At 35.3% G+C, this 25,385-nt stretch overlaps 1 protein-coding gene across 11 annotated transcripts in view; it reads left to right on the forward strand.

The window, feature by feature from the left end:
- The window catches only part of VTI1A (vesicle transport through interaction with t-SNAREs 1A), a 436,058-nt gene that overhangs the window by 55,101 nt on the left and 355,572 nt on the right, over positions 1-25,385 (forward strand). For all 11 annotated transcript variants that reach the window (XM_054503165.2, XM_054503170.2, XM_054503169.2 and 8 more), the window contains exon 4: positions 24,448-24,525. In XM_054503165.2, the coding sequence (XP_054359140.1) occupies positions 24,448-24,525 (78 nt within the window). The remainder of the gene's footprint in view (positions 1-24,447; positions 24,526-25,385) is intronic.

Below are 25,385 nucleotides of genomic sequence, written 5' to 3' on the forward strand. Positions count from 1 at the left end.
TCTTTTTCATTATTCTGTTTCTAGTGTTGGTATCCTTCAAGTAACTGAATTCCATGTTTTTACATAGTGATTCTTTAGGAACAAACAAAGAGTTTTATAGAAGTTTGGAGTGTGTTTGTTTATTTATTTTTATTGATACATAATAGATGTACATATTTTCAGGGTACATGTGATAATTTTATATATTTATATAATCAAATCAGGGTACTTGGGATGTCCATCACCCTAAATATTTTTCTTTATGCTAGGAACATTCTAATTATTCTCTTCTAGTGATATTGAAATGTACAGTAGATTAATGTTAACTCTAGTCATTATACTGATCTATGGAACACCAGGTCTTATTTTTTCTATCTTACTGTATATTTGTACCCATTAATTAACCCCTCTTCATCCTCCTCTCCTCCTATCCTTCTACACCTCTGGTAACCACCAATCTGTTCTCCATCTTCATGAGATCCACTTCTTTAGTTCCCACATAGGAATGAGAACTTGTGATATTTGCCTTCATGTGCTTGACTTATTTCACTTAACATCATATAGAATGTGCTTTTTATTTCAATTGCTTAGGCTTTCTCTCACTTCTGAAAGAAAGCAAACAAATTTTCTTGCTGCCTGTTGTTTTTCCTAAGAAGACAGAAGATGCTCCTTTGGTAAGTTACTAATTTTGTAATTAGTGAAATCTAAAATTAAAATTTTGATTTTGAGCAAATGTCTTCTTTAAATAAATTATCTAAGTTTTCTTCAACTAACAGTTGGTGGCCTTGGTAGAAATTTTAAGAGGACAACCATTATATTAATGTTTAATTCTTGTGGAGTATATGATAGAAATCATCTGGTATCACTAATTGGTCCGTTTTGAAAGTTTTATTGCTTGTTGCTATCTACGTGGAATAGTGCATTTCTGTTGTAATCTCTTGGGCCATTAGTTACCATTTCTTATTTTACCCAATGCATATATGTATGATGTCATAGATCTGCAGAAACGGGATAGATAAGATTCACTGGATTCCTTATTCCTTCTTAAATGGGCCAAAGTGTGATTGTTCTCCATGGCACAGGTTTCAGCATTCTGCCATTTTACGAAATGAGTCAAAAATGGGGATTCCTTCTTTTTCCCTTGAGAAACTGCTCCATGGTCCAAAAGATCTCACTGTTCTGGAACTTTTCTTGAACTCATGCCTGAAATTTCCCCATCATTTAAACTATACTGCTGAAAAGTTGTTCTAAAAATACAACCTGAAATTCTTGTTGCACTGTTGGAAAACTTACCTGGAAGATGCTAGAGATGGTTCTGCCAGTATGATGAAAATGATTACAGTTATGATGATTATAAAGATGTATAAGGAAAACTCTCCCTTCCACTTCTATTCCCTATCCCATTTTGCCATTCCAACCTCCTCCCAAATCTCCAACCCAGGTAACTACTGTTACGAATTTCTTGTGTATCTTTACAGATTCTCTTTAAATATACACAAGCAAATACAAACATATATTCTCCCCCGACCCTGCTTTAAACAACAACAAAATGGCACATCACACAAAAGACAGCATATGCTATACACACTATTTTACACCCTGCTTTTACAGTCGATCTTGGAGAACTTTCCATTCAACATATAAAGAGCTTTTTTATTCTTTTTTTTATAGCTTAATGGTCCCATTGTATGGATGTACCAAATTTATTTAACCAATCCATGTGAATTAGCTTTTGCTATTGCACATGCTGCTGAAATGAATAACTCTGAACTATGTCATTTTTCATATGGACATTTTTCTTAAGAAGTAGAATTACTTATTCAAAGAATATATGGATTTGCAATACTGATCATTCTTTCATAGTTGTCCTCTATGGGGGATGTATTAATTTACATGACCCTGGCATTGCATGGAGATATTGGTTACTTGCAAATTGAATTATCAGTTATAAAATGAAGTATCAAACTTCTGAATATTGGTTAACTAATAGGAGTAAAGGGGAGGCCACCGTAGTTTTTATTAGCTTTTATGAGCAAGATGGAATGTCTTTTTATATGTTTTCAGAAACTGTTCTTATGCTTTACTAGTTTTTTTGGTGGGGGGGGGTGTGGGGATTGGTTGTTGATTTCTTTTGTCAAGTTCTATTATTTTTTTTAATGCTTTGAAGATTGTTCCTTATCAAAGATGAAATCTGCATGTACTTTTCCAGTTTATTATGTCTTTTATTTCATTTAGTCAAACACTAAATTTATCCTATGTTTATTCTGCATGTTGCTGAACATTTTTGTTTTTTATATAGTTGAAATTATTAATCTTATTTAGTTATGCTTTTAGAGTCATAGTTGCAAAGGGTTTTTGCACCTCAGGATTATAAAAAATTAAGTTTAATCCTGGTTGGCTTGTCTTTAATGTTTTTACCTTAAATGAGGACTTTTCTTCCACTATATGTTCTCACTGGTTGTTTGTATGACTTGATTTCTATATTTTAATTTTGTAGCATGCTACTGTATTAAATTCACTTACTGTTTGCAATTCAGTTTATTCTCTTGAATTTTTGAGATATACAATTATGTCGTCTGTAAGTAATGATGGTTTTACCTCTTCCCCTCCAATTCTATGCTTCTAACTTCTTTTACTAATCTAATTGTGCTTGCTAGTATTTCTAGTAAAATGTTAAATAATAGTAGTGTTAGTGGTCACTTTATTGTCTTTTTTTAAAACAGCTTTATTGAGATATACTTAACATATATGTGGCTGTGCATAAACTATGGTATACGCTTATTTTTTATTCCTTTGGTGCTTACTTCTTGCCTTCTGTGGGTAAATCACATAATTTTTTTTTTTTTTTTGAGATGGGGTCTTGTTCTGTCACCCAGGCTGGAATGCAGTGGTGTAACCACGGCTCACTGTAGTCTTAACCTCCCAGGCTCAAGCAATCCTCCCACTTCTGCCTCCTGAGTAGCTGGGACTACAGGTGTGTGCCACCATGCCTGGCTAATTTAAATCACATAGTTTTTAATATTCTGTTCTATCTTAATTATTAACATTTTAGTTATATAGTAGTCCCCTGTTATCTACAGTTTCACTTTCTGTGGTTTCAGCTATCCATAGTGTAGTATAATAAGATATTGTATTATTGTTTTTAGTCTCTTACTGGCCTAATTTATAAAATAAAATTAATAATAGGTATGTATATACAGCCATGTGTTGCTTAACAACAGGAGAATGTTCTGAGAAATATGTGTCGTTGCCATTTCATTGTGTGAACGTCCTAGAGTATACTTAAACAAACCTAGATGGTCTAGCCTATTGTTCCTAGGTTACAAGTCTGTACAGCATACTACTGTTCTGGAGACTGTAGGCAATTGTAACACAATGATACGTATTTGTGTATCTAAACATATCTAAATATAGAAAAGGTACCCTAAAAATGTGGTACTATAATCTTATGAGACTGCCTTCATATATGTGGTTCGTCATTGACCAAAACATTAAGCAACACATGACTGTAGGGAAAACTATAGTATATATAAGGTTTGGTGTTATCTGAGATTTCAGACATCCACAGGGAGGTCTTGGAATACATCCCCCACAGATGAGATGGGCTATTATGCCATTTTGTGTTATTTTTTAGTGGTTCATGTGGAGAGTACAGTGTGAGTCTTTGGGTTTTTGCAGTCTACTTTCAAACAATATCATATTACTTCCTGGATAATGTAGACGTTACACACTGGAATTCCATTCACCTGTCTCTCACCATTTTGCTCTTGTTGTCTTCTATTTTACTTCTACATATGCTATGAGATTCATGACATATGCTCAGAAAAAGTCTTTTATATTTACCCAAGTATTTACTCTTATTGGAGTTCTTTTTTCCTTCTTGCAAATCTCATTTCCATTGAGTGTCATTCCTCTTCAGTTAAAGAACTGGTTTTAGCATTTCTAGTACTTCTGGGTAGTTCTGTAGGAGGTAAATTCTTGCAGCTTTTATCTGTCTGAAACATTTATTTATTTCATCATCATGTTTGAATGATATATTCACTAGATATTGAATTTTAGTTTGACAATTTCTTTGTCTTCTTTCTGTATTTAAAGCTGTATTTTTTTTGTTTTTTGTGGGGGTTTTTTTTGTGCTTCTTCATGCATCTTGGAATTTTTGATTGTGTGTCAAGTATTTGATATAAAAGTACAGTAGAGAATGAAGTAGGGGAGCAGTTGTTTTGCCTTTTTTGGTTTTGAATAAAGTTTTACTTTTGTTTCAGGCATCAGAATGGAAGGGTTAAGTCAATCCAATCTTCAGTTGGACTGTGTGCAGCTTTTTAAGCTTCAGTTTAATTCAGATGTCTTTAGGCTGGAGTTAGGATTCTCTTTTCAGCATCGCTTAAGCTCCAAATGCTGGCGAGTTTCCAGAGATCTTTTTCTGCTTTTCAGCTGAGCCGCAGGGAGATTTTCCTGTGCTTTATAGCACCACTGCTTTTTGGGTCTCTGGCAAGTTCCCTATATTCTCTAGTCATGCTCCTGGCTTTCTGCACCTTGAGAGAGTTCTCTCTGCCCTGCTGCATAGACTAAACCTTAGAAATGTAGTTGCCTTACACCCTTTGAAGATTCTGAATGCGTCAGAATATTTTCTCTCAGCCCTTCTGTGCCTCCCTTCCACCCTAACTTTTGGTGGCTGAAATGCCAGAATGCGTCAGATAGGTTTCCATCAGCTCCTCCGCCCCCTCCCACCACCCTCAAGCCTATACTATACCCAAGATCTCAGAGCACTTAGCACGGACTTCCTTTAGTTCTGCTGCCTTGCACCCCTCCTTCAGAGAGCTGGCTTAAAATTAGGAGAGGTCTCGCATGACCCAGGGGGCATCTCTCTTAGCTCTTTTACCATGCTCTGAGCACTCAATGATGAACTATAGAAAAAGCATTGGCTGGTTGACCCTATTACCTCACTCTGTGGCTCAGGCTCCTTGAGATCCTAATCTATTGTGCCAGGTCTAATGCCAGCCCTTAAAAGTTTGCCAGAAGTTTGGCTGGTTTCTTCTTACTTCGATCTGTAGAGATTTCCCCCACTCCACCATGAATGAGAACAGCTGTGGCTCTCTTCTCTTTAAGAAAAAGGTTCATGATGTTCTGGAATGTAGTTTCTTTAGGTGTCTTTGTGTCATCAGCTTTCTGATAGATTTTCAAAACTATGATTTTGTGGCTTCTCCAGCTTGTATTTGTTAAGGTGCAAACAATAAGTCTATTGTGATTTTCTATATCCTTTGGGAAGCAGAAGTCCTGTGTTATTCTTTACATAGCCCTGCCTCTTCTGCTTCTCTGAACAAACCGTGTCTAGGAGCGCTTCTGCCAGCAACCAGCTTGAACCTGTTCTCACGTTTGTTGTTTCAAACAAAGGAAATAGATTTTGTGCTTCCGAACAAGTCCCTCATCTTTACGAAGTATATTTTGGCTGGTGCTTCTCAAGCTTATCTATTGCTGAGCACTCTTATTTTTCATGCTCTTTGTCACCTTCACCAAGTGGCTTGTGCATGATCTCATTGGCTTTTGGATACCTCTCCACATATTTTGGAGTCTGTGAATAATATCTATTTTATAGTTTTGCCAGAAATAGAGAATTCAGGGTATATTTGTTTTTGTTTTTCATCCATCTATTCTATTCAAGGGGGTAGGAGAGACAAAATGATGACTTCAAGGGAACCTGTTAACTTATGAAGCTGTGTTCATATTGTGAGTCCCACTTAATATGACAACCAAGTATGCATTTTTGTTTCCTCTATGCTGATGTGTAGACTGGGTCTAAGAATGGTTAGACACCCTTTCTGTAGCCACACAGGTAATAAATAGCAAAACTGGAATTTGAATTATTGTTTAATTCATACTACTAAATCATGTGCTGATAATGAAGTGCACTATCTTTGAAGTTTTTATGTTTTTTACTGTCTGAATTCTTCAGAGTTCAGGATAAAATATACAAGTACTTTCTCCTGTAGGGACAGAGCCAAAGGGTGAATGGGAACCTAAATCCTCAGAAAACATTGAAGGCTCAAAGCAGAGAAAATCAAGCTCAGATACAAGCAAATAATGTCAAAAGCAAAAAGACCAAAATTGGGAGACAAACTTGAGTCACAAGAGCCAAGAAGAACTGGAATAGAGTAGCCATCTGGTCTTTTTAGTCAGGAGAGCTTGGGTCCTAACTGGAATTGGGACTAAAGTGGCTGTGTTGGACATGAGTGTTTGAGGCCACATTAAAATAAAGAGCTCAGAGGCAAACACAGTTTTGTATGCTAGAGGATAAACTTGCTGGCATTCTCAATAATAATTGTTATAATCAGAGTAGTTGTTTTTTTTAATTCCTAGTACGTTCTAAGTGCTATAATTGCTGCTTTATTAACTTTATCTTAGCTAGACCTGAAGTCCATATGAGTTCTTAATCACCGCTTAAAAGGACAAAGCTGGAATTTGAACTCAGGCTCATCAGTTGCCCAAATCTGAGGCCTTTCTGCTTTATAATATTGTTTCTTCTAAAGGCAAGAAAATACCAGCCAAGAAAACAAATTTAAAGGAGTGGTAGAAAGTAGCCCCAAAACTCAGTTAAAAATTAAGGTGCATTTACAATATGAAATATAATTAGAGCAAAAATAAGAAAAACAAAAAGGAATGCCCTCTTCCAGTTTACATATCAGGAGTTAAGATTGAATGCCCTTTGGTTCATGTGAGACTCTGGAAGAGTTTACTAATGTTCATCTCTGGGTCCAACTGGGGCTACCATGCCTAAAGATAATTCAGAGAAAATTCTGGGGAGTGCCTGTCAGAGGAGTTGGAAAATTAGACAGATGAAGAAAAGTCCTGGGATCATTTTCCCTGGATGGAAAGTTGTAGAGTTGTTAAGTGTCTTCATGTCTGTGAAGAGCTATTATGCCAAGTATGGTCAGCAGCTGTTTGTTGATCTCTACTGCATGTGCAGCTGTAGAACCATAGGTTTAAGTTTAATTTAGAAAAATCATTCCTGCCAGTAACCAGTGATGGTTGGTAAGCTTCTTTGTGAAAGGTAAGGGACCTCCTTCCTGAGGTCTTTCTAAGATACATTCAGTGTAAGATGCTGTGAGGGAGCAAGGCACCCTAAAGGACCTCTCAAGGTCCCTTCTAGCCCTAAGGTCCCATTATTATTGCATATTTATAGAACGCCAAAATCTGCTGTGTTCTTTGCAAGGACTAGAATTACATTCAATCCCTGTCCAGTGCTATCACAGTCAAAATTAGACAGATCAGCAATATCTTAGTTGCCAAATCGAGTTAAAGTTTACTGGGCACATGTCTACCTGAAAGTGTGTATTCTCTTCAAGAACGTTAGACAATGACCTAAGAGCATGGTAAAAGATCTTTGGTTATTGCTGAAGCATTCCAGTGAGATTTGCATTAAGTTCTTCTGGGCATTATTTGTATAAACATCAATCTGTCATTTATTCTTATCTGTTAAGCAACCTAATTTAGAATTGTTGTCCCCAAAACTTTTAATTTAGAATAAAGTGGACCTGGTGTGGTGGCTTATGGAAGTAATCCCAGCATTTCGGGAGGCTGAGATGGGGGATTGCTTGAGGCCAGGAGTTCAAGACCAGCCTGGGCAACATAGTAATACCCCATCTCTAAAAAAATAATTAAAAAGTTAGCAGATTGTAGCAGCATGCACCTGTAGTACCAGCTACTCAGGAGGCTGAGGTGGAAGGATTGCTTGAGCCTGGAAGGTTGTGGCTTCGGTGAGCTATGACTGTGCCACTGGTCTCCAGCATGGGCGACAGTGAGGCTTTGACTCGAAAAAACCACCACCACCACCACCACAAAAGCAATCATAGCTAAACGAAGGAGAAAAAGAATTCATACTTTATTGCCAAACAGTTTTAAATGGTATGGAATACTCTTTTATTTTGAACTGATAACTTTGAACTTCTCTGACCATGGATGATTTGGAATCCATACTAACTGGTGAAATAAAAAATAAAAGTATGTTGCTAATTTAAAACTGTACAAATAAAATCTCATATTTTATTGCTAAAAAAGGAAAACAGCATCATATGGGGTAAAAATTAACAGTTTAAATTGCCTGAATTTGAAAGAAATCATGGTCCTATGTTTTTGTTTAACATTAGCTATCAGTTCATCAAGGATTTATTTGATATTCGCTAATCTCAGACATTAGTGACTTGTTGAAAATTAGCTTACCAGGGACCTTTGCCCCCTTTTTTGCTCATCTTTTCATTTTTAGATCATTTTTTAAGCTTTGTATTTGAAAATAATCTCAAACTTGCTGAAAAGTACAAAGTACAAAGAAGAACGTACACACTTTACCTGGGTTTACCATTTGTTAGCATTTTGCTCCATTTGCTTATTTATTTATTTAATCTTTACAAATGTATGGGGTACATGTGAGGTTTTGTTTTGTTTTGTTTTGTTTTGTTTTCAGAGTCTTGCTCTGTCACCAGGCTGGAGTGCAGTGGCGTGATCTCAGCTCACTGCAACCTCCGCCTCCTGGGTTCAAGTGATTCCCCTGCCTCAGCCTCCCAAGTAGCTGGGACTACAGGAGTGCACCACCACGCCCAGCTGATTTTTTGTATTTTAGTAGAAACAGGGTTTCACCATGTTGGCCAAGGATGGTCTAGATCTCCGACCTCGTGATCTGCCCACCTCGGCCTCCCAAAGTGCTGGGATTACAGGCGTGAGCCACCACGCCTGGCTCATGTGAGATTTTTTACTTATCTGTATAATGCATAGTGTTCAATTCAGGTTATTTATGGTGTCTACCACCCAAGTTAAGTATATTCACTCTACTCTGCTGTCAGATGTTGAATTTGTTCCTTCTATCTTACTGAATGTTCACCCTTTAACCTACTTCTTTTCATCCTCCCTCCTCCTCCTAATTCACCTTTCCCAGACCCTGTTACCTATGTTTCCACTGTCTACCTCCATGTGATCAAATTTTTTAGTCCCCACATATAAATGAGAACATGTAATATTTGTCTTTTTGTGCCTGGCTTACTTTGCTTTAGAGAACCACCTCCAGTTCCATCCATGTTGCTGCAGATGACATGATTTCAATTGTTTTGTGCCTGGATAAGATTTCATTGTGTATATGTACCACATTTTCTTTATCCATTCATTTGTTGATGAACACTTAGGTTGATGTCATTTCTTTGCTTTTGAGTAGTGCTACAATAAACATGCTACTGCAGTTATCTCTTTGATACATTGATTTCTTTTCCTTTGGGTAGATACTCCGTAGTGGGATTGTGGGATCGAATGGTACTTCTATTTTTAGTTTGTTGAGAAATCTCCATACTGTTTTTCACAGTGGCTGTACTGGTTTACATTCCCACCAACACTGTTCACTTTTCTCAGCATCCTCACCAACATCTGTTACCTTTCATTCATAATACCCATTCTGACTAGGGTAAGAGAATATTTCATTGTGGTTTTGATTTGCATTTCTTTGATAATTTGTTATATCGAGCATTTTTTCATACACCTGTTGGCTATTTGTGTATCTTCTTTTGAGAATGTCTATTCATATACTTTGCCCACTTTCAAATGGGGCTATTTGTTTTTTCCTGTAGAATTGTTTGAGTTCCTTATATACTCTGAATATTAGTCACTTGTTGGATGAATAGTTTGTGTTTTCTCTCATTCAACAGGTTTTCTCTTCACTCTGTTGATTATTTCTTTTGCTGTGCAGAAGCTTTTTAGCTTAATTAAGTCCCATTTGTCTGTTTTTGGTTTATTACCTATGCTTTTGAGATCTTGTCATACATTCTTTGTCTAAACCAATGTCCCTAATAATTTTCCATAGGTTTTCTTCTAGTATTTTTATAGTTTGGAGTCTTGTGTTTAAGTCCTTAATCCACTTTGAATTGGTTTTGTATATGGTGAGAGATAGGGGTACAGTTTCATTCTTCTACATATGGATAGCTGATGTTCCCAGCACCATTTATTGAAGAGCAAGTCCTTTCTCCAGTGTAAGTTCTTGTGGGCTTTGTTGAAGATCAGTTGGCTGAGAATATGTCTTTATTTCTCGGTTCTCTTGTTCCATTGGTCCATGTGTCTAGTTTTATACCAATATCATGTTGTTTTGATTACTATACCCTTGTAAGATATTTTAAAGTCAGATAATGTAATGCCTCCAGCTTTGTTCATTTTGCTCAGGATTGCTTTGGAGATTTGGATTCATTTTTGGTTCCATATAATTTTAAGATTTTTTTTAATTCTATGAAGACTGATTGATGGTATTTTGATAGAGATTGCATTGAATCTGTAGCTTGCTTTGGGCATTGTGGACATTTTCACAGTATTAATTCTTCTAGTCCATTAACACAAGATATCTTTTCATGTATTTGTGTTTTCTTCAAATTCTTTCATCAGTATTTTATAGTTTTCAGTATACAAGTTTTTTACTTCCTTGGTTACATTTATACCTAAGTGTTTAATTTTTTGTTGCTATTGCAAATGGAATTGTTTTACTAATTTCCTTTTTGTATTAGCTCGTTATTAGTATATAGAAACACTATTGATTTTTGTATGTTGATTTTATATACTGCAACTTTACTGAATTTATCAGTTTTAACATTTTTTTGGTGGCATCTTTAGGGTTTTCTATATGTAAGATTATGTCATCAGTAAATAGAGATAATTTTACTTCTTCCTTTTCTATTAGGATTCCTTTAATTGCTGTCTCTTGCTTAATTGCTGTGGCTAGGACTTAAGTACGATGTTGAAAAGAAGAGGTGAGAGTGGGCATCTTTGTCTTATCCCTGATCTTAAAGGAAGAGCATTTAACATTTCACCATGGAGAATGATTTTAGCTATGGGTTTTATATATATAGACTTTATTGTGTTTAGGTACATTCCCTGTATACCTAATCTGTTGAGGTTTTTTATTATGAAAAGGTGTTGAATTTTGTCAGATGTTTTCTGTGCATTCATTGAGATGATCATATTATTTTTATTCTTCATTTTGTTAATATGTTGTATCACATTTATTGATTTGCATATATTGAACTATCCTTGTATCTCTGGAATAAATCTCACTTGATCATGGTGAATGATTCCTTTAATGTATTCTGGAATTCAGTTTGCTTATATTTTATTGAAGATTTTTGCATCGATGTTTATTAGAGATATTGATGTATATATTTTTTCCCTGTAGTGTCCTTGTCTGGCTTTAATATCAGGATAATGCTAGGCTCATAAAATGCATTTGGAAATATTCCCTCTACTTCACATTTTTGGAAGAGTTTGAGAAGAATTGGCATTAGTTCTTCTTTAAATGTTTGGTAGAATTCAGCAGTGAAAGCTGTCGGTCCTGCAATTTTCTTTGTTGGGAGACTTTTTATTACTTATTCAATCTTCTTGCTTGTTATTTTTCTGTTTGGATTTTCTGTTCCTTCCTACTTCAGTCTTGGTAGGCTATATGTGCCTAGGAATTTATCCATTTCTTCTATTATCCAATTTGTTGGCATGTAATTGTTCATAGTAGTTTCTTATGATTCTTTGTATTTCAGTTGTAATGTCTCCTCTTTCATTCTAATTTTATTTACCTGAGTAGTCTCTCCTTTTTTTCTAGCTAGTCTTTAGCTAGGGTTGTTTATTTTGTTTATCTTTTCATAATATCAACTCTTGGTATCATTGATTTTTTTCTATTGTTTTTCTAGTCTCTTTTTTATTTATTTATGCCCTCATCTTTGTTATTTCATTCCTTCTGCTAACTTTGGGCTTAGTTTATTTTTCTTCTTCTAGTTTCTTGAACTGTAATAGTAGATCGTTTATCTGTTGTTTTCTTTTTTGATATGGACATTCATTGCTATAAACTCCCCTCTTAGGACTGCTTTTGCTGCGTCCCATAAGTATTGGTATGTTGTTTCTTGTTTTTAAAGTAATATAATTTTATAACTTCCTTTGAAGTAAAAATGTTTTATTGTCAGATAGCTCTACTATTTAACAAAATGTAGCGGTAACTTGAAGCATTATGTTTCACCTTGCCTTGGTCCTGTTACCTATTTTAAATACCAATAATGAGGTCCTTTTCATGCCTGTGTATGGAGTATATCATTTTTTGCAGTTGTTCTTTGGTAAAGTCTTGAGTCTTGACATAAGTCCCTGTTGCTGTAACATATAATGCTACAGCTTTACCAAGTGACATATTTCAGAATTTTGCAAGCACTAAATTCTTATCTAATTTTAATATAAGAAAACATTTTAAAATGTAAATATTTATGTTTGAAAAATTGAACTAATTAGATTTGTTTAGTAAAATTACATGGGTTCAAGTGAAGTTTTTTACCCTTATTTATTTTCTGTTTCAGCTTGATGCAGAATCATAGGGCCAAATTTACACATTTGCTTATTTCTCTTAAAATAGTTTATGATTCCACAAGTCCAAGACTGGGTTTCACTGAAGGATTAGCTATAAAAGATCAGAATGGCTTATAGAAAGGGAACAGGATTCAACTCAAATAAACATAATAGAGGAGGAAATTAATTATTTTAGATATTGATGAGTAGACATTATTTTCAATTGTGAAAATTATATTATTTTTTATTGATTTAATTATCAATTATCAATATCTTTAGTGTTTGATGTTAACATCAACTTTGAATAGATAAACTCTGAATATTCTTCCAGATAGCCTGAGATATAGTGTAACTGTGGTGAGGTCCATTTACTAGTTTTTGCTTGTTCTTTATGGATATTGAAGACATAGAGCCAGAATCAATTTAGGCCTAAGGAGAATTATGGTCTCACTTCTCAAATTGACTGTTTTGTGGACAGAGGCACTACCTGCATTCCTGGAGGGACCATAGATCAGAGAACAGATTCAAAATGCAACATAATGTCACCTTCATCTAGCCACTGAATTTTGACTTGGAACTTCATTAGGCAGCCTCATTCTCCTCAGATAATAATTAATTCCTTTTTGTTCGTGGCTTTTTTTTGTATGTTTATTAGTATTAGGCATACTATGTGCTTGGTTTATATTAGACTACGGCCAGAAAAACTATACAGAATTAGTTCCAAGAACATTTTTCTTCCTGTAGCACCCAGATACAAGATGTGCGATCTATAGTAATTCTTATTCATTTGAAATGCAGCAATTTGTTCCTGTCACTAGAGGATAGGATTGTTGTTTTAAATTGCTGGGTTTTGTTTTTGTTGGCATGTTCGCCAATACAAATTGAATGGCTGACAAAAATCTATTTGTATGACAGTTCAATCTAGATAAGTGCCCTCTGTTGCCTAACAGTACAATTTGGGGTCTCAGAGATAAAAGCAAACTGAATGCCAGGCTTGTAGCAGAGCTTCTTGTGCAGATAACAGAGGTAATCCATATTCCTCAGGTCCACAAATCAGACAAACAAAGAAGAAATATGCATGCACATCATCTCGTTTGAAATGGTGGTCTTTTAGCTTCTACATAATAAAAAATGGGAATATCTAACTCATGAGAACAATAAAACAGCAGATATGAGATATGCCTATATTTGAAATTAAAGAAAAATGTGGTATTGACTTATAAAGTTGAAGAGTGGTCGGTTGCTTACCATTTTCCCATAGTATATTGGCTTTTGTTGAATATATTTGCTTTCTATTTTAATGTTTCTATTCTGAAATAAGTTATATTTTTAGACAATTATTCATTTGTAGCTTTGATATTCTGTTAGAAAAGGTAACTCCTTGTCTGCCCAAAATAAGGAGCTGAGACTTTGGACCTATTGGCTTACCTCTGCCAAAAACATGTCAGTCTTTCCATCCAAATATCTCCCAAATATAATTCATATATAAAAAGAAGGATGAGAAATATATCTTAATAACAGTTATAAAGAAAGAATGGGGACTAATGCATAAGATAACAAACATACTGGAAATAGAGCCAAGGGCCCCAGTTGTAGATATTCTGAAAAATAAGGGTTTAATTGATAGGGCCTGCTGATTGATTGGATTTGTGTAGGGAAGGACAGAGTGGGATAATTTTTAGGTTTTTATCTAAGAATATCATGTGCATGGTTATACTATCCATCATTAGGGAAAACAGGAGGTAGAGCATTCGGTAAAAGAAAGATAATATTCTACTTTGTCTTTGTTAAGCCTGAGATGCCTTTATATTATTTAAGGTACTCAATAGGAATTGGATTTGTAGTGGAATATGCAGAAAACATCTTTGCCAGCTCCTAGGTGATAGTTTGAACAATAGGTATGAATGAGATCACTCAGATGAGTGAGAAGTGGGCTAAGGATGGAGACCTAGGGGAACACCAGCATTCATGGGCAGATCGTGAGAGAATTTACAATGAAGGAGACTAAGAAGGAGAGACTGAGAAAGAGAAGCACAATTCCTCCAAGGATAGGAGGAATTCAAAGGGAGTGTGGTGCTGAATCTGTTAAGGAGAAAGTGGGCGACAATGTCAGGTACTATCAAGAGGTCAGACCTGAAAAAGGACTGAAAAGTGGCCATTGCAGCTAAAATTGGCACAATCTGAGCAACAAAAGAAATGAAGTAGTATAGGATGATAACCCAGAATATAAAATAAATAGCCATGACGCCAGACTGATATAAACAGATGATTGACTAATGATTGAATAGAAAATTCTCCTATGCAATAGAATGCCAAATAATTTATGTAGATACTCCGCCCTCAAAGGGGTGGAGCCTAATTCCCAACTCCTTACATGTGAGCTAATGCATAGTGAGTACAACATGGAAAGGGGAAAAGGGTAACTTTACAGTGGATAAACCTGATAAACACTACCTCAGCCAAGTGATCAAGGTCAGCATCAACAGTGATGAGTCATGCTGATCGTATGTAGCTTCGATATGATGTGATCAAAGTGGCACTTTACTTCTGTCATCTGCCTCCGGAAAATATATGACTCCAATCTAGTCATGAGAAAAATATCAGGCAAATCCTAATTGAGGCACATTTTACAAAATACCTGAGCACCACTCCTCAAAACTGTCAAGGTCATCAAAAACAAGTAAGTCTGAGAAACTACTACAGCCAAAAGGAGCCTTGGAAGTCATGACTACTAAATATAATGTGGAGTCTTGGATGGGATCCTGGAATACAAAATGAACGTCAGGTAAAAGCTAAGGAAATCTGAAAAACAGGATGAATTTAATTAATAATTATGAATAATTTATTAATTGTGACAAACTGGGTGTGGGTTATACGGGAACTCTCTGCACTGTTGTTGCAACCTTTTTATAAACCTTAAACAATCATAAAATAAAAATTTCATTTATAAAACATGGCCAGTAATTTTGACAACTAGGAAGTCATTAGAGGTCTTTAGAAGACCTGCAGACTGGTAGGAAGGCATCCAGTTTACAATAAGCTGAGAAATGACTGAGACATGAATAAATGGAGTTATTGCATGTAAAATAGTCTATTAACCCATTTATGCTGGAGGTTGCAAATTTTTTTTGTGAACAATCAGAACTTTGCGATGACCTTGAGCGGTAGGATATAAATAACTCCCACAAGCTTAGCGTTCCAATAATGGAACACTGGGCATAAATGGGTTAAGAAGCTTCACTAGGAAGGGAAGCATAAAGAGAGGTTGGCATTTGCTGGGGGAGAGTAATGTAGAATGAAATAACTGCCAGGTGCTGTGGCTCATACCTGTAACCCCAGCACTTTGGGAGGCATAGATAGGAAGATTGCTTAAGCCCAAGGAGTTCAAGACCAGCCTGGGCAGCATGGTGAGACCTCATATCTCTCTCTCCCTCTCTCTCTCTTTCTCTCTCTCTCTCTCTCTATGTGTGTGTGTATATCTATATATACATATATATATGTATATCTATATATATATATATGACATAACTCTTTAAAATGTGTAAAGCTGGGATACACTTAAAAGTGTTGATATACCTACCATAAAGGAAAGAACCAGTAGAGGGTGAAACATTGAAGATACACAAGAAAACATTTAATTGATGAAGCAAAACATCTGAGTAGGCAAGATTTTATTTTATTCAACTGAAAATGGAGAATCTTTTAGGAAGAATATGTTATTTATGAATGAGGTATGAAGTTTCATATTCATTATATTTTGTTTTGGGTCACCCTAGTATAGAAGTAACCATCAAAATGTTTTCATAGAAAATTTGGGCTAGAATAATTTTCTTAGATTGCCTAAACATCATAGTTTTATTGGCTGTATCCATAAAACATTAAAAGACATTGTATATCTCTGAATTATGAACCCTATAACCTCACTATAACACAGCATAGTCTATAATAAATAATCTGTCACAACATGGGTCCAAAAGTAAGTACCAGGAAAATAGGTTATAAAAATTGTGTGCCTATGAGATGGCTGATTCCAATCTAGAATTTTAAAGTAACCAGGAGTCACCAGATTTTCTGAGTAAGCAAGCAGTTCTGAACACATCTTAATAGCTGGTGCGGCTCCTCTCTGGGCCATAGGTAGGCTATTGTTGCTTTATGGTACAGCCTTTAAAGATTAATCTTGAAACGTGCCTAAATAACACCCATAGGTGTGGTTATGACGCACCCTCTGAGATCAGATGCTTTATTCTATCAAATAAAACAGTTTAACTTAAGCATTTAGCACCCTTGATCTCGATTGGTGTCCAGTATTCTAGCTGTTGATAACAACATATAAAGGTTTGTTTGTTTGTTTTTAGAGAAGGGTGACCAGAAACAAAACCTTTAGACTAATTAGCTGATGATAAGTTGATAGAACTAGGTGAATCGTGCATCCAACCATGGCTTTGGAGAATGAAGGTAAGGGGACTCCAGCCTGTTGTGGCGGTGTAATAAAGTGAAAAGAACACTGGCATTGAGGAATGGGGTTCTGTCCTTGTTCTGCCCCGTCTTTCCCAGCTCCGTGGCCTTGGATAGATCATTCATCTGGCTTAGAACCCCTGTCTTTAAATTTGCAGCCTGATCTAGATGAAGCCTCATGTGATAACTTAGGGTCAGTTACAGAGAATCCTCAGGATAACTTGTTCTTGGATGTCTAGATCACTTGAAACTGTGACGATGGACAGATTTTCAATGAATGACCCCTTTTCCTTCCCAATGCTAGGCAGATGATATAGAGAAACTAGCATTATAAGAATTAATTGTATACACTTATATACTTTGTTGCAGTAGTTTATTTTAAAATACAAATGAAGCATCTATTGCAAAACATTTATTTATCAGAGTAACATTTTCCAGTGGGGTGTATAGTGTATTTATAAATCATTAATAAGCAAAATAACAAACATTTTGATATTTTGATTATTTCAAGTAGAGTCTATGGAGTTATTTTATTTTATGTATCAAAAGACTTTAAAGGATGAGATTTCCTCCACTGCATACTTACACTATTCCAGATGCTGACAACAACATCTGGGCATTCTATCATGAGCTGATTTTCTGAATGAAGTAATTTAATTGTTGATTGACAAGCTAACATGATTTAAGACACAGCTACACCGTATTCGATAGCAGTGTCAAAAGTCATAAACTGCAAGCATATGCAAGCAAGTGGGGCCATGATACTAACTTATGTTGCCTTTTGAAACATTAATGCTAAATTTAAATTACAGGCTAAAGTTTAGAAATGCTGGAAGAGGAAATGAAGAAGTGCAGTTGCATAATTTCTGGGCTGTCTGTTTTGCAAATCATTAAATGATATTGCAGCAATATGGGCAGAGTTCCTAATATAAATAAAAGTCTGTCCTAGCATTGTAAACATAGTTATTATTCCATATGGATTGCAAATGGGTTTGTTAGTCTCTATATGTTTGTGTGTATATATATATATGTATATATATATAAAAAACCTCATGATATGTATATAAATATTCACATATGATATTATAGCTAAATTTTAAAAAGTAGTTTAGGGGAAATGTGGTATAATTTATCTTATTGTTTATAGCCAAAACATAAATATCCATTTTGAACATGGAAAATGTGTTTGAAAGTATAAGCAAAAATAATAAATGAGAGTGATTACAATAAAAAGACAAAATTTTTTTAAACTAATTTTTAATTTTTTTTCTGGTGTTTCATACTAAAGAACAATGGATTATTTTGGCAGTCTCATGGTAACCTACTTTCCAGCTCTGTTGGTAGCCTTGCAGCAGGGTGTGTTAGTATTTTTTCTCTGGTGGCTTGCATATGGTCCATTGCCCATGAGTTTATGATAGACACAAAGTGTGCTTTCCCTTTATTAATGCTGCAGTATTGGTGACATGAGGCATGTGCACCTTCCAGCGAATGAGCTTGACCTTTAACTCTAAACAGTCCCTTGAGCAAGAGCAAGCCATACTTAGAGGAATGACTACATAGAAGAAACAGATTGGAACTTACTTTCTCTGATAGCATTAAAAAAATGCAGTAAAATTTTTTACTATTGGAAGCCATCCAAAAATTACAGCACCATAAAATAAGGAATTAGGCAAAACAGTATGGTGGAATTACAGGATCTAAATAATACAGATTTTTAAAGCCATTTTTGGTATGTATTAGCAAATGATTTTTTAAGAAGGATGCATAATTTATGCTTTCAGCCATGTATGCCTACTAGTTTTATTGCATCCTTTCCAGTATTATCAACTACAATTTAGTTGAACATGCTCTGGAGGTCACCATATACAAGGTGTTAGGGTAGGTCTGCATTTGTTGATAACATTTAAATCTTCACAACAGCCCTAGGAAATAAATACTATACCATTATTTTAGAGATGAAGAAACTGATGCTCAGAAAACTTAATTTGACCAAGATCACATATTGAAATGCTCTCTGTTCTTTTCATTTAGTACCCTGTGCTTTTCCATCCATCCTAACAATGTTCCAGGGATCAAACATTTATCTAACGGTTTTCTTTACCTTTACCTAAGCCATGTAGTATGATACATGTTTTAACCTTAAATTGCTTTTTGCTAGAAATTAATACAGCATGGAGAACACTGTGATAAACAAAAATTCATAAATTCCATTTAATTTTTTTCTGGACTATGTAAGCTTTCTGTCCTGGATTGATGAGCCTTTTTGAGTCCTGGTGCAGAGGTGGTGTGTGGCTGAAAAGCTGAAATTGTCCATGAGAAATAGAAGTGAGGCTAAAAATGGAACACTTGGTGCCAAAGATAGATGCATTTTAGAAAATGCCATCTGGGCATTACAGAAGTATGATATTATTTAATTAGAACCAGATAAAATTAGGTAAGAAATGAATGCCAGCAATTATATGACTAACTAATCAATATAATTTCATGGTTTTCTGTAGATATCCCAAAGTGTTAATTATAACAGGAGCAGTTAAATTCTTTGGAGCAGTTAAATTCTTTGGCTATGAAAGCATGCAATTTTTAATAGATGTATCACCTGGTAACCTTAGGCATTATTAAATATATGGAGACTGAAAGACATGTAGAAGCAATGGAAAAGTCTGGCCAGACTGGGTAATTTGTTTTAGACCTATGGAGAAATCTATTAACCATTTCTTCTATAGACCCATTTGATTAGGAAGTAGGACAAGCTGTTCTTTCATTACTTACCAAAACCATACTGCACTCTGTATCAATTATTTGGCTGTCTGCAGCACATAGATTAGAATAAAGGGCTTGCTTAGTGTTTGTGAATGTTGCGGATTGCTGATTAGTAATTAAAGTGCTGAATGAAGAAAATTAGGCCAAAATCGAATGGGAATGAGAACGTCTTAATTCTCTGATACAGATGTTAGAAACAGATTGTCTTCAGCAGCCACATTCAATGTAGTGACATTCTACATAGCCATCGAGTATTTGCATCCCATGTAAAACTCAAGTCGAATGCCTTTGAGATGGTTTCCTCTCCTATGCCTTGTGATGTAGCTGTGTGGGTATTAATTTAGTGAAATATCCTGTCTGCCAGGTGTGGGAACTAGCTGATTTTATTGTAATACCAGATCATTACTTAATTCATATGCAACAGAGTACAGCACATGGAAAGCATTATAAATCTATTTACAATGTGGCTGGTCTGATGATAACATTGTATTAAATTCCCAGGTGAGGCAATTTAAGCAATTGCTTTGCCATGTGCACGCCATGGAAATTAAATTCTCATATACGCTTTAGTAATAAACCAAATTCATTGTTATGCTTTTGCTAGTTCTGGGCTGTAGAATCCTCATTCTGGTTACGTATACTCTATTTCACATGTAGAATCATACAGGAGGCGGTACCACAGATCACAGTTTTTAATTAGTTTAAGCTAAGTTAATTCGTTTTGTTTCTAATTTAGCAGTGCCTGTCCAGGAACACATTCAGTTCAGTTGGGAAATGTCAAGGCTTGGGTCAAGTAGAAAGATTGTTTCAAGCCAAATTTCCAGACAGAACTAAGCAAGCATATCTGTTTGAACTTGGCTTTAAGAAAATCAGCCAATCAGTATGCAAAGGACCTGTTCATATACCAAGTAAAAATTGAAAATCGCCTTGAATCCAAAATTCTCGCATTCATAACTCACTTGTGTCATCAGTTTAAAATAGCCATTGAAACTTGTGCATCTAACTTCTTAGAGGTAACAATCAGTTGTTTATTTGTCATATTTTTTCTACAGTTCATGTACAGTCTGTAGATTTTCTTTCTAACCATGTAGTCTACCAAAGTATGTAAGTTAGAAGAAGTAAACTTTACACAAACACACAATTAAAAGTGAGGAGTACTCTTGTATTTAACTCTGTGTATGTTGTGTGTGTGTGTGTGGCAAGTATTGTCAGCTGAAGCTTTTCTACTCTTATGGTACAGACCAGAAATTGCAGTAGATTACGAACTGCATAGAGCTTCTGTCTTCTCCAGAAGCCACATATAAAGCACCAGTAGACAGTGGTAACTGACAACTAAGACTAAAAATGTTGACAATTTCTTGATTTGCCTGGTTAGCTTATGTATAGAAGTCATTAACTATTTATAAAATGCATTATGAATTGGGTTCCTTCAAACTGTAGCTGAATGTGTGACATTTCCAGCTCAAATTCTCATGTTTGCATTTGGCTAAAGTACAAATTTTATACCGTTGATAATAAAGAAAAAATATTTTAGTGAAGTTTATCAAGCTACAGTAAATGCTTCAGTTTTATTAACTTTGAATCTTCCAAATTAAATTATTGTGTAGGTACTTATTAATGTAGCATGAGATTTTTTTAAATTCCATAAAAGGTAACATAATTTATTGATGTTTTAGAGGAAAATTATCCATAAAACAAGCAGTTTGTCATTCAAAGGAATTTTCCCCTTTTTTGGTATTCAGTTAGTTTAATGATGATCTTGCAGGCTAAGTTATGGTTGGGCACAATCAGCTTACTTAAAATTTTAAGTCGTAAAAAATTATGAGAAAATACCAATGTTGGGCATCTAAATATAATTAGTTTTTTTTTTTAAATAGTCTTGATTTGTTTTGTTTGGAAAATGAAACTCACATATAAAGAGTTCAGTTTTCAGCATTGTTGTGTCATGCTCATGAGGAAGTATTTCTGATATTCGAAATGAGTTGTCTTTTCATTCTTTAAGAAAAGTCAGTCCTGTCAGAGAACACTTGGTTACACTCAGCATATCATTTACTTAATTATATCCAGAAAGCCATCCAAACAACCAGTTTTTACCATCCCAATGGTAAAGAATGACATTTATAGGGACCACCCTTCAACTGTGGATAAAGCCTTAGTTCTCCTCTGTTGCTGAGCATGTACACTCTTAATTGCTGGTTTTTAAAAGCAGTGGATTCTAACCAAAACAAGATTCGATATTTAGGGATACACATTTATAATTTTCTCCTTTTGAAGTATAGTAAATCAAAATAAGACTATAATGTAATTGAACAATCAACGCCAATTTGTTGGTATTTTGGTGAAAAAAGGGAAAAACAAAAGCAATCTCCATATGATCCTCTTGCATACTGTGGAATGTTTTAGTCCCCCATAGTGATGAGATGAATAATTAAAAAGGCAGCTCTGATACCACAGCCTGTTTAAAGGTTCTCATTTCCTTTAATGCTGTAAAATACTTTTGCTTAGCTAGTTTGAAACTACTGTAGTAGGAACTCCAAATGAGCAAAAGCAAGCTTTGGCTTGATCTAAATATTGTATTAAGGCCATGAAGTGGACTGCCCTGATAATTTAGCATTTTTGAATGCAATTCTGTATGAAGTCAATAGAAATAGCTAATTAATAATGGCTTCAGTAAATACAATAAGAGAACCAGGCTTAATATATGCTGTGTGCGATGGTCAAAAGTCTGGCATGTTCACAAATGACTGAGTTGGGTCACTACTGAATTGTTGAGAGATCTGATGTAGATATCTTTACTGACTTCATGCTGAGGACTTGGCTTCTTTTCTCTGTCCTCCTCTCTGCAACATTGTTGGTTTTGTTTATCTACTTAGAGACTTACTGCAGAAGTCAAGGTATAAGATATGCATTTGTGTCGGCAAAATGGGGGTTAGGGTGGAGACTCAGGGCAGGGAGTGGATACCACTGTCTCCTTAATATCAAAACATTTTGCAATTCTTGTGCCTTTTTCCTGAGTCACTCTAAAGGTAATAGAATGAAGAGGAACTTTTGTGTGGTAGAATGAGCACTGAGCTGTGAGTCAGGACCCCAGTGTTCCAGTGTCAGTTTAACCAGAGCTACCTTTAGAATTCCATGAAACTTACTTTTTTCCCTAAAAAGCAAAGGAATGTCTAGGTTTATTTATTTTTATTTCTACTCTATTCAGCCTTTTCAACCGGGTTCTGCCAGAGACTTAAGACTTGTCTTCAAATATATGTAATGAACTACATTTTTTTCTTATGTACCATCCTTGGGAGAATTGATAAACATAGTTACTGAAATAATTTTCTGTGTTTTGTGGTTAAGATAAGGAACCCCAATTGGGAAAAGTTGTAACTTCAGAATGATTTAAAGTCTATTGGTTGTTCTTGTCTAAGGTTCTTTTCCATTCAAATGTAATATGTTTGATGTTTAAGGTGTTATGATCTCTATGTGGTCAAGCAGTGTTGCTTATTCACTAGTTTAAAATCTAATTTAAAAATCATATTGCTGACATCTGCTCGGGAATTATTGATAGTCCTTTTAAACTACAATACTTTTCAGATCACAGTTGAACAAGTAAGAAATTTTAAGTCCCAAACTCTAGACCCCCAAGTGAGGAAGAGATTACTGTTTTCCAGCTGCCACTTTTTTTTTATTTTATTTTATTTATTTTTTTATTTTTTCCTTTTATTATTATTATTATTATTATACTTTAGGTTTTATGGTACATGTGCGCAATGTGCAGGTAAGTTACATATGTATACATGTGCCATGCTGGTGCGCTGCACCCACCAACTCGTCATCTAGCATTAGGTATATCTCCCAATGCTATCCCTCCCCCCTCCCCCCAGCTGCCATTTTTTTAATGGAGTAGTTTTCTCAGTGAATTCTGAAGCAGAAAAGACAACAGAGTAACTTGCAAATCTGAATTTAGGTCTGAAATAGTGACACTGAAGTGGGATCTGAGGCCCACACTTTAGCTTCCCAACGAATTTTCAGTCTTTTGGCTTTTCCAAATGTGTATACATTTAGATAATTCATGAATTGCTTGCAGACATGTCCCTCTGACTTTATAGAGAGGGGTATATTTCTTGTAAAACACATTTTCAGGGTGTGAAACGTTGACTCATAGCCCACTTGTCTTTATTTACTGGGACTGTGAAAAGTTGACTCATAGCCTACTTGCCTTTATTTACTGTGACTGAGAAATTTAGTTTCTTTTACCAGACACACACATGCACGCATGCATGCACACATGCACACACACACTTTCATTACTTTTCCTTAGGCCATTATTTATAGAGAGCTGGGAGACATTTAAATTATTGTTTGTACAGGGGAGGGGCTTTAAATTCCCTCTCTTTCTGGTTAGTAGCTTCATAATAATGAAAGAAATATAGACGTGCTATTCTAGGCATTGCAGAGTATAGTTGGAGATATAATTATTATCCTAGTATTAGAGACTTTTAAAGTCCTAAATTGAAAGCTTTGTGATGTCCATTTCCTGCCACAATATTGAAAAAAAAACAAACCATATACTCCTGTCTTAAGTACAATCTAGTGAGTTTAACAGACATGCAGTTATATAGCTGTATTTCTTTCAGCTTAGTGGTCTTATTTGAATGGCGATGTACGGAACAATATACAAGTTCGGATGCGTTTATGAAGAGAATACACAACGCAGAGTTTCCTTTCATTATTGGCATCTTATAAACTTCTAATTTACATGAAACTTATCAAGTTCAGGAACTTTACACAACTTTGGTGTGCAGATTGTAGCCAATAGGTTTCCATTAGGGGGCTCTCGAGGTTTGAGATCAGTCTTGATACCAATAAAGCTTGGAAGCCTTTACTTTCTAACGTCCCTCTCACTCTCTCCCTTTTTGTTTTGTTTTATAGAAAAGGTCACGGATCGCCTACAGTGACGAAGTACGGAATGAGCTCCTGGGGGATGATGGGAATTCCTCAGAGAACCAGGTAGAATGCTAATCAGGAAGGCCCGGTGGGTGGCTGGAGGGTGAAGGAGGTCACTGGCGCACTGGGCTCTCAAGCTGCTCCTTAACGGTATTAGCAGCAACTCATGTGGAAGCGATACTGTTTAATGCAAAGCTGGAGTCTTAATCAACTTCAAAATGTTTCTTGGAGATCTTACATTTAACCCTTTACCTTGTGATCACTGTCTGCTATCTTTTAAAAAAATCTTTTCTTCTCTTTTCTTTATTATTTAGTACTTAAGGAATAACTTGAAACACACCGTTTGCAGACAAAGCCAAGGTCTTCACCTCAAACACATGTAAAAGGAATAAAAAAGTACATAATACAGCTTTGATAATAATGCAGTATAATTAAATCAACACTTGCAGCAAAACAAATGAAAGTAAGCTTTCAGAATTCAACAGGGCAGCCCAATCTCCTATTGTGTGGCTTCTTAAAAATACATTCACCAAAATGCAAATTGGAAGCACCAGTGTGGAACTTGGATACCCATACAGAGGACCTGCTTCTGTCAAATAATAGTCATAATAATAATAATAATAATAATAATAATAATAGGATAAGTCTTTTTGCAGTTTAAGATCTGCGTAGGCAAAAAAATAAGATACAGTTTCTTCTTAAAAGAGCTTTACAACTTGGCTGTCGGTTCTCATTGGATCATACCGTAGTGTCATGAGTCTAATTAATGTCCTGCCTCTTTCTTTGAATTAATACTACAGACTTCATTAATTCATGTAGATACTATATACAACTTTTAAAAAAGTTTTAAGAACCTCATTGTAGAAATGACTTTAAAAATGTCTCAAAAAAACCCTAATGACTGATTTTATTTGACACTTTTA

The sequence above is a fragment of the Pongo pygmaeus genome, chromosome 8 (genome assembly GCF_028885625.2).
Source record: "Pongo pygmaeus isolate AG05252 chromosome 8, NHGRI_mPonPyg2-v2.0_pri, whole genome shotgun sequence".
Classification (NCBI taxonomy): domain Eukaryota; kingdom Metazoa; phylum Chordata; class Mammalia; order Primates; family Hominidae; genus Pongo; species Pongo pygmaeus.